Source organism: Coloeus monedula (assembly GCF_965178545.1).
Source record: "Coloeus monedula genome assembly, chromosome: 15".
Taxonomy (NCBI): Eukaryota; Metazoa; Chordata; class Aves; order Passeriformes; family Corvidae; genus Coloeus; species Coloeus monedula.
The window spans coordinates 5,491,130-5,508,822 of record NC_138795.1 but is presented as its reverse complement, the minus strand read 5'-3'; the positions used below and the strand labels follow the sequence as shown (position 1 = coordinate 5,508,822).

Sequence of the window (17,693 nt, the reverse complement as noted above, 5' to 3'; positions counted from 1 at the left end):
AATATCTGAAGGAGGGGTGCCAAGGAGATGGAGCAGGGCTCTTCTCGGTGGTGTCGAGCAATAGGACACAGGCAATGGGCAAAAATTGATGCACGGGAAGTTCCACCTGGAATATAAGGAAGAACTTCTTTACTGTGCAGTGACCGTCACTGGAACAGAAACCAGAGAGGCTGCGGAGTCTCCCTCAACGGAGATATTCAAGAACCGTCTGGATACAACCCTGTGCCATGTGCTCTGGGACGACCCTGTTTACACAGGGAGGTGGGACCAGATGGCCCAACCAGACCGTTTCTGTGATTCTGCGTTCCCCAGGACACGCACCGAGTCCCTTTCTGCACTTTCCAACCAGGTTATCCGTTTTCCCCGGCCGGGGAGACTGTCGAAGCCGGCTCGGGGACTCCGGGGCTCCACCGGTGCGTTCGTCCCCGGAGTCCCCGAGCCGGCAGCGGCACCCCTGGCCTGAGCCCGGCATCTCCCGGCTGGACAGTGAGGCCGGGAACTCGGGGAAGGGGCCGGTGCCCTTTAAGCCCCCCCCAGCTCAGCCGGGCGTTGCATCAGGCCCGTGCGCGCCGCCGGCCGCCCCGCGGGGGCGCGCCCCGCGCCGCCCCTCCCCTCGCCGGCGGCGCGCACGGGCGGGCGGTGCGCGCCCCCGCGGCAGTCGCGTGGTCCCCGCGCGGCTCCATATTGCGGCGGCACCGGGGTCGGGGGGTTCCCGGCGGGGCTCGGGGGCGCGCAGATGGCGACGCAGGTGGAGGCGCTGCTGCCCGGCACGGCCCCGCTGCTGCCCGCCGAGGAGCGCGCCCTGGTGCTGAAGCCGCCGCAGGACGGCGGCCGGGAGAAGGGCGAGCCGCCCATGGGCCCCGACGGCGGCCCGGCGGCGCCGAGGCCGCCCAGCGCCAAGCAGCAGAAGGAGGAGAGCAACAACCAGGAGAAGGAGAGCCTGCTGAGGGCCGGCGGCGAGGCGGAGGACGGCGGCGAAGCGGGCGGCGCGGGGCGCCGGGAGTTCATCGAGGCCCCGCCGCCCAAGGTGAACCCCTGGACGAAGAACGCGCCGGCCGTGAACGGGCAGTCGCCTCCCGGTGGGTGCTCGGGGGTCGTTGGGAGCGGAGCGGGGGGGGCCGGGTGCGCCGGCGACCGCGCCCCGGGCGGCCGCGCCATGCGGCACACACGGCGTGGGGCCGCGCCCGCGGCCTGCGGGGCCGCGGCGGGGCGGGGGGCGCGCTGGGAGCGGGGGGAGCGGCGGCGCCGGCCGCGGCCACGAGGCGGGGAGGGCAGCGCGGCCCGGCCATGCGGCGGCGGGGAGCGGAGGGCGCCGGGGGCCCGGCGGCGGCGGGCGGGCCCGGCGGCGGACACGCGGCCCCCCCCCTCCCCCTCCCCTCCCGCTCCCGGCATTCCGCCGCAGCAGCGCCGGCAACGTGGTCGGTTCCCGGCGTGCGGCTCCCCCGGGAGCGCGGTCCCGTCGCCCCCGCGGGGGCCCTTCCCCGGGCCGCGGCCTGCGCTGCCCACGTGTGCGCGGCCGCGGCTCCCCCGCGCAGGCCGCGCCGCCTTTCTCTGCCGACTCATGGCGGCGGCGGGGCCGGGGGCCGCGGCCGAGCGCGGCTCTGCCCAGCGCGGTCGCTGCCCTGCGTTAGGGGCACGGCTGGGGAACGGGGGTCCCCGAAAAGGGAAGCGGAGGGGCTGCGCTGTCCAAATCGCGCTTGTAACACGCTGCTGTCGTCAGCAAAGGCTGAAACTGCAGAACACCATTTCCTCGCCTGTCGGGATGGGTGCTGTGCTCCCCTCGTATCTGCTTCAAGTGAATCGGGAGTAGGAGGAAAACACAGAAGTTTTCACTAAGCGTCTTGTTTGGGAAAGACTTCATCTTTTTCTGCCTGACTCTGTTAACTCTGAAATCACACTGCCAGATGTGACATCAGATTCCCAATTACTGTATGTGCTAGTGTTTTGTAGGAACTGTTACTGCCTAGCATGATGATTCATCAGAGTTATTGATCTTTGGGAGATGGACAGCTCTGCAATTTCCACCTGGAAAGCTGTCATCTTAATGGAAAGTATAGAGGACAAGTTAATCGTGCCAGGTAGAAGTCTCTGTTCGGATTGTTTGGTGGTTTGTCTTTGTAGTCATGGACATAAGCAAAGCTTAAGGAAATCCAGGACAGTGTCGCTGTCTGCGTTCGCCTCGTGCTTTATGACACAAAACTGGTCACATCGCTCCTTTGTGTGAAGGTTGCACTCTATTGTGATGCCTTCTGAGATAATGATCCTGAGAAATAAACCAAAAAATGCAAAGTTGCGAGATTAAACGTTTCTCTTTGAGTCTCTTGTGTAAGGGGTGTCCAGATTCATTACCAGGCCTGTCAGTCGCAAAGGTGCATGATTTGTCAGAGTCAGCAGCAACGAGGCAGCTGCCCAGCACAAGCGGGGGGCCCTTGCAACTCCTGGAATGATTTTTTGAGGGAGAGAGTGAGAGTGTGTCATTAGTGTGTCCACGCAGTTGCAGGGTAAGGGAGTAATGCTGCAACACTCAGAATTGTCCTTGGGCCCAGCACAGTTGTCTCTATATTCCCAAAGGTGTTTAAAAAATGGAATTTGTTAGTGGTGTGTTCTGGGACTCTTGGCAGGAGCGACTGGTTCCAGCAATGCCCCCAGTGCTGCTACCTGGCTCTCCTCTCTTGAGCCATTGTTTCTTTTGCTGCCTGTTCATTAGCAGAAGAGAAAATGTGTAAAATAAACATGGCTGGTGAGCTCCCACGAGAGGCAGGCTGGCAGCTGACCTTGCTTGGCAGCCCTGCACCCAAGTACCTTCTTTTAGAGTTTGCAGGCTCATGTTGTGTCTTCATTTCATTGGGTGGAGGATTTGTTTTGGCAGACACTTACCAAAAAAGATCTGGAACGTGAATGTGTGTGAAAGAATCAGCTGGTGAGGTGAGTTGTCACGTTGTGACCTCCAGGACGATCACCCAAGGAAAGCGACTCTTTTCTATGCTTGCAGTGGATTGAGAACTTCTAAACTGTGGAAAGTCACTGCTGGAAGTCTTTGGTTTCTCAGCAGAGCTTACAAAGCCTTGGCTTGTAATCCAGCTGTGTTCCCAGTGCAGTGCTTCTGTGCTGGAGGTACATGGTAAATGTTTCCAGCCCTGATCTGCCAGAGGTACCGAGGAGACCAGACAGTGTAGTGAAGACAGCTCTGTAAAGATAAAGGGATCCCTCTGTGACTTGTTTTACAGGCTTTGAAAGCCCTAGTTTTTTTTATAATGATTATATTAATTATAGAGCCATAGAGCAGATTTAATGGACAAGACCTTCTCCTTAGGTGTTCACGCATTCTGTAATGGCCTGTGTTGGAATTGGTGTGTAGAATAAAGCAAAAGCATTGAGCTCAGGGATAACAGAGCCACAGATCTTGGTGAGTTTCTGCTGTGTGTGTTGGAATATGGATAGGGAAGAGCTTAAGTCCACCTCCAGGTGGTCAAAACACCAGGTTGTTTTGAACACTCACCATGGCTGGACACGTTGAGTGTATTGGGGGCCTGACACAGGGACTGAAGAACAGGGTCCTTTTTTCATGGATTAGGATTTACCTTCAGAAGCTTGTGTCTTGCCTACCTGCTGCAGTATTTTTATGCTCGAAGTTGGCAGTGAAGCTTGTGATATAATAGGATGTTTGAGCAAACATTTCTGCTTTTTCAGGAAGGAGGGCTCTTAAAGCAAAGCCTCTCCTTGCTTCTTAACCTCCCAAAAGCGCAACGGCTTGGCAGTAAGTGGGGCAACCATTAGGTTGAGTTAGACAGCAGTGATATTGCTGATGCTGTGAGCAGAGGCTGAGGCTCAGCTGGAGTGGCACACCAGAAAATTTTCGTGGTGTCTTGACAAGATGCACGTTACCTTTTTATTCCTGTGTGTTTCAGAGTCGGGGTGCAAAGAGCAGAGAGGGGGATCCTTTGAGTCCTGAGATCACATGGTCCTGTCCTGTGTGGCAAGGCTTGTACTTGACACTGCTGACTGCTTATGAGGGTCGCTGCAGAGCTGTAATGATGCCTCATTTTTACTCTCTAATGATCTAGTAGCAAGGTCTGTGTGACCATGCCCTTGTTATTACATGTTCCCTTCTTATCATGTAAATAAGTGCAGCCAGCAACCTGACTGACACATGATGGTGTTGTGTGTGTCTGCGGTAGAGAGAAAACATTTTCTGGCAAAACCAGCTTTGCACTACTGGCTATAAACCAAATTCAAAGTGTTTTCTCCAATTCTTCTGTAGATGAGAAGTGTGGCTTACAGTTAAGACAGCTCGACCTTCTGGAACATGTTGTACTCGTCTGCTGTGCCCTGCACCAGGGCTGGTGCTGATGCAAGCATTGGTGTGGACAGGTGTTAACAGCACCCCGTTTTGAAAACCTGCTGGATGTATTTCAAGAAATGTTGCATCAAGGCACTTGGCATTTCTTTATTTTTAAAGCCATTTACATCTTGGAAGTAAGAACGCGCAGGTTTTAATGACCGGCACTGCAGTCGCTGAGCTTTGCATGTGCTAACTTTTTTCATTCTCCTTGCAAGCGCTTGGCCAGGGAAAGCGGTGCATTTCCTAGTGGAGATGCAGGAGATGCTTTGAGTTCTTGAGTAGTTTCCTGCATGCTGTTTGGCAAACGTGCTGGGTGGATAAGCAGTACTTTCCAGAAGACACACCTTAGTTGCTAGCAGCAAGCACCAGGGGTGAGCTGACTATTGTTCAGAGAGAGTGCATGTTGCTTTATGCCTGAGCAGAGGCTGACTTGCCTACCGGTACTGAGGACAAGGCAGGGGAAGAGTCATTCGCATCTCAGCCCTCGCTGACTAACTCCCCATAGGGCCTTCCTTGAAACCAGCCTCCAGTGCAGGAGATAAGATGGATGGGAAGCTTGTTTTACATTGGCATTTCTTCACGTTCAGAGTAGACACGCACATCTGCTTGCTCAGGTATCCAGTTTGGTAGTCCTGCACACACCTATTTCCAAAGTGTTGGGCAATTCTCACTCTGTCGTGGCACGTAATTGTGGAGCTGTTCTGGCTGTTGCAACAGAGCTGCTATCGCAGCAGGAGGCCTCCCCCCACCACCCCAAGCTTCCTCTCCGAAATACTGTTTTGTTCCAATCCCTCAACTCACGTTTGAGTAACTCTTCCCATCTTGTTGAGGAGGATGAGGGTGACTGGAACTTTTTGCTCAAAAAAATGTGAGGCTTAGTGTTTTCCCTCCCCGCATACCTTTGCCCTTCAGCTTTGTGCTGGACCTTTGCCCTGTTCTGCACTGTTTGTTTCGGGGAGAGAAGGCTGGGGAATGCAGCGCAGCTCCTGGGAGCTGACTCACTGGGCCTGGTTGCTGGGCTTCAGCGCCTGCTTCTGCTGCGACCTCCAGTTCCAGATTGCCGGGTCTGAGGCATCGCTAAAGGATTCTCTTCGACCATCTCCTTAGCCTCACAACTCTTCTTTTAAACTTTATATTGCTCGTGGTGCCATGGAGGTTTCCACCAGCATTGCATCAGGGATCACTGGGTTGGGCAGCAGAAGGACTTGGTTCAGATGTGAAGACAAATTGAGTCCAGAAAGCAGGACTAGGAATGGGGGCACTGGGGCTGCAATGCTCTGCTCTCCCTTCCAAATTATGACACCTGATCTTTTTGCTGTGCTCGAACAGTGTGAAATTATCCTCAGGGCGATGCCAAATGCCGACTTGGATAGAGTTAGGTTGCTCTTTAAATACCTGAGACTATAGTGAATCTCCAACACCATCTCTGTGGTTGTGCTTGTTTGGCGAAATAAGGAATGGGCATTTTAGTAGAAAGCTGTGCTTGCTGTTCAGACCAGGCTGAACGTTTTAACCCTAACAGTTATTACATGTGCTCTTACCGTAGGTCCAGTTGGGACTGGTAAGCTTTGCTCATTCCCAGCTGCAATACACATTTACATTACGGTCTTTAATGTTAACTTATCCTCTGGTCATCTTGGCATTGGACCCTTTGCTGACTTCCTGCCAGGGGCCTGAGTCTCTGCACTGCTGGTTCTGTCAAATCCCTGGCTTGCTGTGTACACAGGGAGCTTGGGGAAGGAGGTGATGCAACCTTGGTGATACCTGCTGAGCTCTCCCATGGTGATAGTGCCATCTAGGTGGAGCTTTTTATGGCCAAGAAGTTGTCTCCTGGGGTTGGCTAAAGCTGTGGGTGGATTTCTGGATCCACTCTGTGGTCTCTGGCATGGCCAGCTCTGCATTTGTTCCTTTTCTCACTTTGGTTCCACTTGTTCTGCAGGTCCAGGTCCTTGTTAGTGAGGTCTGAATGGAGCTGGGAGACTTATCTCCTTGCATTGAAATAACTGGCTAATCTGAATATCTTGTATCAAATGATTCAGCTGCATGACCTGAGGTCAGAGGAGAGGGGGAAAAAGAAGGGCTTCAAAGAAGTTAATGCAGCTGGGATAACTTACAGCTACTTGTGTATTTAGGTAACACTAATGAATGACCAGAACAAATGGGAACTGAACTTGGCCTTGAATAAATCAATTACCAGATTTCTTTGTGGGGAAAGTTTTGGGTCAGGGTCAGTCTGGATTGCTTGGCAGAAAGGAGAGGTGGGTGTGCACATGGATGTCCTGCAGCTGTGGAGCAAAAACTGGCATGAGGTGTTTGATGGAAATAGGCTTGCTGATGGCAATTCTAATGCTGTGCAAGATAAACTTTTGTTTTTGGGAAAGGTTGTGGAAACTGTGGTCAAGTGTCAACATGTTTCTACAGAAAGCTCATCCTGTAATTGGAGGTTCCCAGAAGATCCTCTTAACTGAACTTACCTCTATCAGAGCACTCATTTGTGCTGCACTTTGGGGGGCTTTGTGGGTGGATTGCCTTTCCTGAGCAAACTGGTGTGTGATGTGTTGTGCCTCTGCTGGTTTGAGTATTGCACCAGGCTGATGGTGCTAGGTGAGCTGCTGGAACCATCCTTAGCAAGTCATCTGGCCCAACTTCGGTGTGGCACTCACTGTGGGTATTGCCAGGATCAAGAGCTCTTCCTGTGGCATTAAAGCTGCGTGTGCTGGGGGATGTTCTGCTGAGACGTGCAAAGAGAGGGAGGAAGGGCTGGGAACTGGCTCATCTAATACCTGCTTTATCAGTGGGTTACCTTCACTGTCCTTGGGGAGCAAAGCTGACTTAGGAACAGAAGATTGCCTTGACACTTCCATGTGTTTCAGCATTGTATGGGAACACCCAGCACGGTTCAGTGTTCTGCAGTGGTTGTGATTTTATTTTTATTTTGTGGGTTCAAGTCACCCTGTTCCTCTGTGTGGTGACAAACCGTAAGGTTTGGTAGAGTTCTCTGCTGCAGATGATGTGTTGGAGGTGACCATGGTGGCCCTGGCTGGGTTGGTGCTGTGTCACAACAGGCCAGGTGGAAACCTTAATTTACTTTAGAAATGGTCAGTGGGGCTGGTTGTTGGTGTGACTGAGGTCTTGATCTTGCTCACTCTGGCTCTGGTGACACTCAGAGGTGACACAAATGCCCTTTGTTCTCTTGATCTAGAAAACATCACTCTGGTTCCTCCAGAATACGTGTGACACTCACAACGTGCGGGTGGGCACAGCCTGCCCTGACCTGTGCTCCTGGGGATGCACGTTTGTTTCCTGCCGAACACCCCTTGAAGTGGCTGGGAACAGGTCTGCAACCTGCTGCTGTAGCAAGTGCTTCTCTCCTCTCCCAGCTTGCTCCCCAAAGCAGCCCTGGCCTCTGACGGGGCCCAGGAGAACCATCCCTGCCCCACCAGGAAGATGTTGGAGGAGAAGCATCTATGGTGCTCCTCAGTGTCACTTTGGCAGGCTCTGCAGAGATCTCTTGGTGACTGTGACAGCTGGGGGACAACCGGGAGAAATGGGGTCTCGGCTGGGGCTTGTGAACCTCACGTGTCCTTGACATACGAAGCAGAGTTAAAGCGAGCTTGGGAATCTGGACAGGGGGCGGAAATGTGCTGTGTGCCCTTCCTGCTGGTCGGGAGGGGCTGGCGAGCCCGAGGTGGGGTCCGGCCAGTGGGACACGGGCGCTGCTCCGCTCTTCCCGGCCCCAGGTATGGGGGTGCAGCTCGGGGGGCGGCGGGATGGGAGGAAGCAGAGCCTGTCCCGGGCACACTGCTGAGCACGTTTTTCCAGCTGAGCGGCAGCGTGTGCCGAGCTCCTGCAGAGTGACTCTGCAGTCTGCAGGGCACGGCTGCGCCGGAGCGAGCCACGGGCGGGCGCGGGGGGCTCTTACATCTTCTCCTTTCCTGGTAGTCGTTTTTGACTTCTTTGACTCACCTGCAGCGTGAATGCATGGAGAGAACAGGGGGTTTTCAGGGCTAGATAAGGTAGCTTTTAAGAAGTCTGAAAAAAAACCAGAAGAGGTGAGTTTTTTCCCTGGCTAAATATGTGGGGAAACAAGTATGAAATTGGAAAAACCACAAAAATGAGGGAAGGGTAGAGTTTTTTTGATGGGAAAGTAACAGAAAAGGTGTGTGGGGAGATTGGTGTTTTACCTGTCTGGTAACTCAGAGGTGCTGCCAGAGGTGGGTATGTTGCTAAATACTGAGCACTGTCTTTAGGCAGATTATTTATGATCTATAGTCAGCCTCCACACTAAATCACACAGCCTTTTTTATTGTCTTTTTCTTTGCGTATGCTTTTGAAAGCTTCTGGTCAGTGATATAAACGAGTGATTATTTTAGCAACTCTTAGCTAGCAAACTATCTGGTTTGCATGCTTTCAGATGAGGAAGCTAGTGACAGAATAAAATAGTTATAGTTAATAAGCAACACTCAAATGTTTGATAAGCCAGTGTTCACTTGAACTACAAGATACTAATTTCTTTAGATTCTCCAAGGTCACATCTTCCTTTTTTTTTTTTTTCTAAATGTTGCAAAAGAAGTACTTGAGTTTATTCCTGCAAGACCCTTCATATTCTCACTGCAGTTTTTATGCCTTTGCTGTAACTGGAAAGGTTACACTTCCAAGTAGTCAAAAAGTCTGTGTCAGCTCTCCTGACCTCGCAGAACAAGCCTACTGAAAATAAAGACAACCACAATAACAAATAGCAATGCTCTTGGCCTCATGTGGCACAAAAAAAGACACCTAAAGGAGTGACTGAAGCACTTTACCGTAGCTGTGTTACCTCCAGGTGGGCTCATGTTGGCAGGTCAGCTGCAGGGCTTTGCAAGAGGGAGAGTAGAGGGAAAAACAGCATGAAGAATTAAGTGTAAGGAGTGACACCAGTATGTGTGATGTTGAGAAATGATGTGTCTGTAGCAGCAGATACTGAAATGTGGATAAACACATCCCAAAAATGCTGTTGGGAGGTTTTTACTGTGACTGAAACAGAAGTGATGGGATGTTTATGCATGAGGTTCCACCCAGCAAGACAGAACAGCGAATCACGGAGGTGTCTCCACCATGTGCTCAGATGACAAAGCATGAGACTTCACTGTCTGTAATCATACTGAATTTCACTTCCCAACTCCCAGCTCAACCTTGAGAGCTCGGGGGAATACCGACTATGATCTCATGCATCTTCTGAGTGGTCAGAAATCCTCTGCCACTGCAGAGGGTCTTGAACTGAGCTGAACAAAAAGAGGACTGTTTTCTTTTGGCTTCCCAGTCTCAAGTGAGCTCTCTAAGCTCACTGTTTTCTGTTTTTTTGGTTTTTTTGTTGGTTTTTTTTTTAACTGTGGAATGTTAAATGTGACATTTGCATGCTCTGCCAGGAGGACTTTGCTGTAAATGAGCCATGGTTTTAAATTTTAAAATTAAACCTGTAAAAACAATTGTGAGAGGAGACATGGCAGATTACAGCAAGATAACCCTCTTAGCTTCAGTTGGAGGTGAAATCTGAGTTGATCTAATTGTCAGCAGAGAGTGGAATCAAGCAAGGATGGAGTTTAGAAGGTGATTGGAATGGCTGAGTGTTTGATTAAAATCAAGCAGTTAGCCTGGACCAGAGGGAGGCAATGCCTCAGACTCTGAGTCTGATGATTTGTAATTCAGTTAAGAGATTTAATTATGTTGTCTTCACTGTGCTGCCTTGTGTATCCTACAGCCCCCTGCTTGGCCCTCTGCCTGCAGCCCAAAGGTGTGAAGAGCCTTGCAATGTTCAGTTTTTGGGCTTTTCATAGGGGTTTATGGCATCTTTGTCTGATGTTATGGGGCATTACCATGATACTGGTGCATTTGAGGAGGTGACGTGGGATCCTCTTTCATGGAGAGACTGGATTTCTGGGTGCATTAATGGAGTCTCCTTTGTGGGGGGATAGATCTGTCCTGCCTGTTGCTTATTAAGCTGTCCTTGGGCAAAGCTTCTCTGGAGTTTAGGTCTGCCTTTGATGTGCAAGCAGAAAAGTGTGTTGCAGTGCTGAGTGCAACAACCTTGTCAAAGGGAAACACCATCCTATATCAGTTTCCATAGTGTGGAACTCAGCTGGCTTGTGGGCTACACCAAAATGGCTCCTGTATTTCAACAAGAGTCTTCAAGACATGTATATTTTGCTTGATCATGCCAGAAATTTTACTGCCTGTTCAATATCCAGTGGCTTAAAGAGCAATTTGGGGAGGGTGATTGTGATCTTTGGGCCCAGACTCGCGTAGGGTTGTTTTCTTAGAAGGCCTAAGGCCTCCAGTGGTGTCACTCCATGCTTACTGGTGATTAAAGGATGTGAGGCAGAGAGCTGGGTCACCAGCTGCTCTGTGGGAACAGTAATTGAGCACCTTTAAGTTGCCTTGGACTTTCTCTGAAGCCCCTTCTTGGGTTCGTGATCAGGAATGTTGGGATTCATGCTCTGGAGCAGCAGCACTTCGCTGCTTCTCCATTTTGGAGATGAGAGGAAGGGGTTAATGGGAGAGAACACCCAGTGTTTGTTCTCTCCAGTTCGAGCACTGATAAGTGGATGGGAGAAACAACAGCCTGTGACCTTCCAGTTATTCCTTGTGTGCCTGTGCATATGTGAGCATTGGATTCACAGGACTGTCTGTTTGGAGAGCTTTCGTTCTTCTGGTCAGGTTCCCCAGAACCCCATTGGCATCTCTGGTGCTGGGAGAAGAGACCTGGACCCTCTTCCATGTGGATCTCTGAAAGGTGTTTTTGCTGGGCACGGTGCTGGTCCTGCTGGTGACCGTGTGTTCAGCTGGTGGCACAGCCCTGCTGGGTCTGCGCTACTCCGCTTCGGTCTGGAGGAGACTGAACGTCAGCATTGAGGTACTCATTTAGTGTGTGGTGTGAAGTTAGGGAGTTACCTCAGATAACGCTCTGATTTTGGAGTAGGTGTTGTTTTCCCCAGTGTTGTTCCTCTCGAAACTCTGTGATGTTGGAAGTCTTCACTACTTTTCAAGTACACGAAGATATCACGAGCGCCACAGCTGAACTTCACTGAACCCACAGCTGTTCATACACTGAAAACCTATTTCAAGCATTTGTTTCTGTGTGGTTTGTGGGAAATTGATGTCAGAGCTCACAGTGGCTGCAGCTCTTGAGCCAGTGCAGGTGATGGGGGTGTCTGAGAACGAATCTAACCTCTCCTCTGGACAGAGAACAGAAAACCCCTTACCAGGTACTGGTGGTCTGGATACCCTTGCAGAGGAACTGATTTGGGATAAACCCTTACGTAGCTTTTTTTTGTTCCTCTTGCACAGACCTTAGTGGTGTCTTGGGACCTAGCCAGCATCATGTTAGGATTGATCCGTCTCATGCTTCAGCTTCTCTTCAAGGGGGTAAAGATATTATAGTAAGTTGAGAGGCATGGGAGGTGTTTGCATGCATCTGGCAGCTGGAGAGGGTTGGGACGATCTGGGTGACTGAGAGCTGAACCGTCCCTGATCCTGCTCAGCAGGTAACAAAGGAAGGGAACAGGAAACAAACAAGATCTAGGGAGGGATATAATTGGCCATGCTAATCTTCGGGTTTCGGGTTTCTTGCTTTGCTACTTTTCCCTAGCAGACCTCACCCCCTTCTCCTGAGTGCTGCTTTGAAGAGGCCTGTAACTGTCTCGGGAACCCCTGCAGACACTGCCTTGGCCTCCGAGGGGGAGCCAGGTGACGGAGGTTTGAACTGAAGTGTTGCATGGAGCTGGAGAAGAGATTCAAGCAGCTCTGGTCTCTTTGCACTACATGCTAGACTATGTAATTTGGACCTTTTCCCTGCCTGGATCGTCCCTGCCAGGCAGCAGGTCAGGTTAGGAGGAGAGATACCAATCGATCCTGCCATCTGCCAGCACTTCCTTCCCCAGTCCCTCTCCTGGGCAGTCAGTGCTGCCTTGCAGCTTTCGAGCCATTGTCATGAAGTTCTGGTCACGTCTCTGCTGCCGAGTCCCCGCGTGACCTTGGAGAGGTCATTTTTTTTGCTGACGTCCGAGTCTTTTGTCTGCAAAACGTGGAGGATGATTTGGTTACAACTTCACGGGTCGAAAGCCAGAACAAATCAGCTGGTGTCTTCCTGTGGCAGTGTGGATGAGCCCCATGTCCCACTGGGAGCAGCCGAGGAACTGGCTGTCATCTCTGCGCTTGTACCTGTGCGTGCAGAGGCACAGCGCTCACCCAGCACACTGGTGTGCTGGTACCAGTCAGTGCGCTTTGGTGACTGGCAGGTGACATAAAGCACTCTGAGGTCGTTTTTCCCCCTGTTTGGAGAGCAGAAGGGTAATGGGAGGTGGGGGCCAGCAGGGAGTTGGTTCCCGCTGGTGCTTGGCCTGCGGCCACGCGGCCCCTCGGCAGTTATGGCTGCAGGTTGCTGTAATAACGAGTCAGTGTTTCTCTTGCGTCAGGGATAGTGAGCTGCTCTTCAGCCGCTGCCTCCCAGGCCCTGCCAGGAGGAAGCAGTGTCTGTACTGGAAAAGGGCAGCTGGAGTGGGTGGTGGAGGTCCCTTCCCAGCTGTAGCTCCTGAGCTGGGAGAGGACAGGCTTCCTGTGCAGGCGTTTGGATTCAGCACTGTGAAGCGTGGCTGGTGGAGGAGCATGGTTGGCGCATGCTTCCGCAGAGAGCAGCGGAGGGGAGATGAGGGCTCATAAATGGGGTGACTTTTCTGGACCTGTCCCAGATACCTGAATAGCAGCAGTAGCCAGATAGCCCCTGGGGAGGGGGTATGTGTGTGGATGCATCAGCTTTTCTCTTTAAATGCCCCATTTTAGCATACGGTCTTCTCCTTTGTGTAAAAATACCATCAGGCAGAAATTGAAATTGAGATCCACCTCCAGCACCACCTAAAATAAGGACAACTGCCCTCAATTTAGTTGTATCTCCTGGGCTCAGTGTGCAGCAACTCTGGGTATTGGTGCTCAGAGCAAGCACCCCTGTACCACATCTGCACCCTCACGTGATGGTCCTGAAAGGCTCTGTCCCAGCATCCTGCCAGCTGCCATGCACACCCCTGACCTCATTCCCTCCTCACTCCTTCCTCCAACCACCCCCACCACCCCTTCCTGATAATAGGAAGATTCACAGAATGTGTTTTCTGCTGATCTGTTGTAGGCTATATGGATACTCTGCAGGGCTGAAGAGAATGGTCAGGGGCTTGGGAAGTACCTGGCTCTGCAGAGACTGGTGCTGCAGTGAAGAGATCACTGGTTCCTGTGGTGACTACAGTCCCTTTGTTCAGACACCAGTTTTTGATTTTGAGCTCATGCTGAGAAACAAAAGTGTCTGCATGCAAGAAGGGGAAGGAAATGTGAGACCATAGGGTCCAAATTTCGTGGGTCTGCTCATTTGCATTGCGATACTGTTATTTTGTGCTCCTTCCCACTGAGCTGCCTGGAGGGCAGGCTGGGCATGGCTGGGAGGGTGTTGTGCAGGCAGGGGCAGAGCTGCCTGGGTCCCATGTAGGGATTACCTGCTGCTGAGCAGGTGGCTGATGGGATGATGAAGAGCTGCTGTGAAGCACTGTCCTGCAGCATCTGGCCAGTGTTGGGATACCTGGCATCGGGGTGCCTTGCAAGGTAGCAGGTGTGTGTGGTGGGAGGAATTGGTGGGGCTGGTTTGCTGGCTTCACCTTTCTGTGTTGGGACTTTGAGCAAAATCCCATCCCATCTTTCTGTGCCTGGGTCCTTTGTGTTTTAGTTTTAGCCTTGGGAGAGCTGAAAAAGGAGCAGCTGACCTGGGCAGGCAGCCTCAGTCCTGCAGTGTAGGAGATGGGCTCCTTGGAGAGCAGTCCACGGCTTTACCCATTGCCACATATGTTTCTGCCTCCTTCCCTACCATGACTTTCTTGGGAAAAGAAAGCACTGCCTGATTTAGACTTCTCTTGGGCACCTGAGGTGCTGCCCTTAATTGGCAGGCTAATTTTTAATTGAAGTTACTTGTGCTTGCGGGGGAAGAAGGTGTCCCAAAGGGTTGTTGTGTTTGCCGGTCCCTGACTAGCCCTGCCTCAGATGTGTCCTCCCAGCAGCACCGTTTTTCAGAGCAAGTCCTGCAGACTGATTGCTCTGTGCTTGTTCTCAGCTCCGGGAAAAGCTGCCTGCAAGCCCAGTGTTCTCAGTGTCTGCTCTGGAGAGCTTGGAGTCAAATCTGTGTTAGTAGTAGGTGTGATGAGTTGGACATGCTCAGCCTCTCCCAGACAAGGGGGCTGAGCACTGGATGCAAGTGTCCTTCCTTGACAGGAGTTCCCCTGGCAAACCCCTTGGGGTGAATGTGAGCTGTGTCTGCCCTTGGCCCATCACATGTGGTCCTTGCTTTCTATGGACCTCAGCCACTGAGTAGAGTCATTGCTTTTCTAGTAAGTGTAGTGGCAAAGCTGCTCTAGAGTTGTGGCTGAGCTCAGGAGGAGCCAGGAGAGCCTTGCTGCACATCTAGAGCAGGACAGGGCAGTGGGGAATACAGCGGTGAGCTGAGAGGAGACCTTGAGAGAATGCAAGTTTGGAGTTGTGGTGGTGACATGCCTGATAGGAGATGTTGCTGAGGGGTCACCTGCAGCTGCTGCCTGATTTGGTGGCACTTGTGGTGTCTAGAGCCTATTGTGAGTGGCTTGGTTCTGTGGTGTGTGTTTGATGAAGAGTCGGCTGGACAGCCTAGCAGGAATGCAGACTGGACAACTGCACCCCTCAGGGCACAGCAAGGGGAATGTTTGCCAGAGCCGGCCTTTGCTGAATTCCTGGCTGGCACAAAGGAATTTATTTTATCAACCATTGTGTTGTTGTTATTTATTTTGGTTTTTGGTAACATCTGGTACGGCTGGCTGATCCAAACAGGTGGGATGCCAGTGTTACCACCTTGTTCCTTTGCAGAGAAGCCCAAGTAGGGAAATAAATTGTATCTTGTTTGAGATGTTAAAGGTCTTTTCCAACCTTAACCATTTTATGATTCTGTGAAGTACAGGGTGTTTCAGCTTGCTGATGTAGAAGCCTGAACTCATCAATGGCCATCACAGAAATATAAGATGTTTAAATGCACTTGGGACATGGGCTGGTGGAGGATTGCAGTAGAACATCCACCTTGCAAAGGATCCAAACTGGTGCTTGGAGACTGTTCTGGATGTGCTGGGCTGTCCTTGATATCATGCCTTCAAATGGCCACAGACCATAACTGTAATAGGGATGGAGGGAGTCTTGATTTAACTTCTGGGTATTTTTGCTCCGCTTGGCTTTTCCCGTTCTTATGTGGGATGAAAGCATCCCTGCCTGAGGATGCATTGAACATGGTGCAAGTCAAAGGAAGAGAAGTTATTTTGGCAGAGGGATGTTTTTGCTATTTCTGCATGAGCTGAGCCCAGGCCAAAGAGCATTGCCCCGCCTCAGGGGTAGTCCTTGCTGCAACTCTTGTGATTTTCCAGCTGAATGTGTGTTTTGGGTAGCTGATAAGCAGGAGCCAGGGGTCTGCCCCTGTCCCAGGAGGACCTTGCCTCGCTGGCAGCCTTCCTTCCCCCTCATCTTTCAGGATCCTTGAAGAAAACATAATGTATTGCTCTCTCAAAAGTACTGTTCTCATATCTTCTGGGGGAACTGTTATCAACAGGGTTTTTCCACACACACTGTCCTGTGTGCTCCTCAGATGAAAAGTCAGGTCCTTCCCAGCTACTTAAGTAAATATCTTCCCAGCAATACATAAGGTCTTCCAAGAGAAGGGCCTGTACCTCTAAGTGGAAAGAGCTTGGGGGCTGGGGAGGTTGAATAATCTGTTTTGGGGTTTGAACCCTCCAGACTCCATCTGTCCTGTGCAGCTGGCTGTGCCTGCTGACAGAGACTCCTGAGCTGGGAAGGGGTTCCCCTGGTGTGATGGGTGTTGTGCCAAGGCCCTGGATGTCCATTTGGTGATGAGTGTGTGTATGTCTGGTGTAGGTGCTGTGTTAGAGCCAGGCACAGCTGCTGATGTCCCTTGTGGCTGCAAAAACCAAGGACCATCAGGAGAGTGCTTACTTGGCTTTTGCCTTGGCTTCCAGCTGTGCTCCCTGTTAGATGTTCTCTGTAGATTTCCATCTGATATTGCTGCTCAAGGAGAGTGTGGGGTGCCACCCAGCTCATTGTGTGGATCTCTGTACATCTCAACAACCTTTTTTATTGCTCACTGCTGTCTGCTAGAAGCCAATACAGAAGGTTATTTATGAGAGCAACGCATTCAGGTAAACACAGACTCCTTCAAAATCTTTCTCACAACAAGTGGTTGAATTGTGGTGGATTCCAAGCTGGATTGATGTTTAACTTGAGATACTAAGAAAATACTTCCTCTGTTTAGCTAAAGCAAACAAATCGAGAGATGAGACCTTTTAAATGTGATTTGCACTCCAGCTGTAACCAATACTGATCTTTTTTTTTTTTTTTTTCTTTTACAGATATATTTCCAACTGACGGCCAGTCTGGTATGTATTAAATAAAAATGGAGCTCTTGAAACCTCCTTCTCCCTTGCCTTCCCTGCACTTCTCTTCCTTCAGAGTCAGCACTAACCAGACTTAAAAGACTGGTACAAGAATATGCAATGGACATTAATGTAACAAAAAAACTCCAAACCAACAAAAACCCCCAAAAAACCAAAGCAAAACAACTTCGTAAAGAAAGTACAGACCTTTAATATTTGGCCATTCCTGTATAGCAGGGAGATCTTTTATGCTTTTATGTAGTGATGACTAAACTGCTGGAAGGTTCTTTCCTCCTGTACATTGTAGCATAGCAAATTTGGATGTCCAGGGTGAAAGAGTTTGGGAACTTGTAGGTCTTGGTCATCACACATAATTGAAAACACTGATGTGTCAAGATGCAAATGTAGCTCAGATTGTTGTTGTTTATACGTTACCTGTATACAGATGGACGTGCCTATGAACCCGAGGTTATATATTTGAACTTGCAATACTTTGGGAAGACACAGACCTCCCCCATGTTTTGTAGTCTGTGTGTTGCTGTTGAGTATTGCTGTTAAGGACAACCAAGACAACTCACTGTGTTGCCATCTGTGCAGAGAAAAGACTTCCTGGCCCCAGTGGTGTGTGCAGCCTTGCTGGGAGGGAGGTTGCTCTGGATGGAGGTTTCAAATCAGGAAAGGAATTAGTTTTCCGAAGCAGATACTGATGATCTCAATTCATGCCTTTCCCAAATTGCCAGAAGCTCCTCATCCAGGCTGGTGTTGTGGAAGTGCCAAGACTGAAGGAAAGGTTTATGTTTTAACCAGTGATACCAAGATCATTCAGTGGGAGCCTGTTGTCTCAGAGCTGTGGTGCCATGTGGGGATGTCCTATAGCAAAGGCA

The 17,693-nt window shown here is 51.0% G+C and overlaps 1 protein-coding gene across 2 annotated transcripts in view; it reads left to right on the top strand.

Moving 5' to 3' along the window:
- Nucleotides 1-652: 652 nt before the first annotated feature.
- The window catches only part of LARP1 (La ribonucleoprotein 1, translational regulator), a 46,134-nt gene continuing 29,093 nt past the window's right edge, over nt 653-17,693 (top strand). For both annotated transcript variants that reach the window (XM_082291207.1, XM_082291206.1), the window contains exons 1-2: nt 653-1,079; nt 16,786-16,812. In XM_082291207.1, coding sequence (XP_082147333.1) covers nt 737-1,079; nt 16,786-16,812 — 370 coding nt within the window. In that variant the 5' untranslated portion in view covers nt 653-736. The remainder of the gene's footprint in view (nt 1,080-16,785; nt 16,813-17,693) is intronic.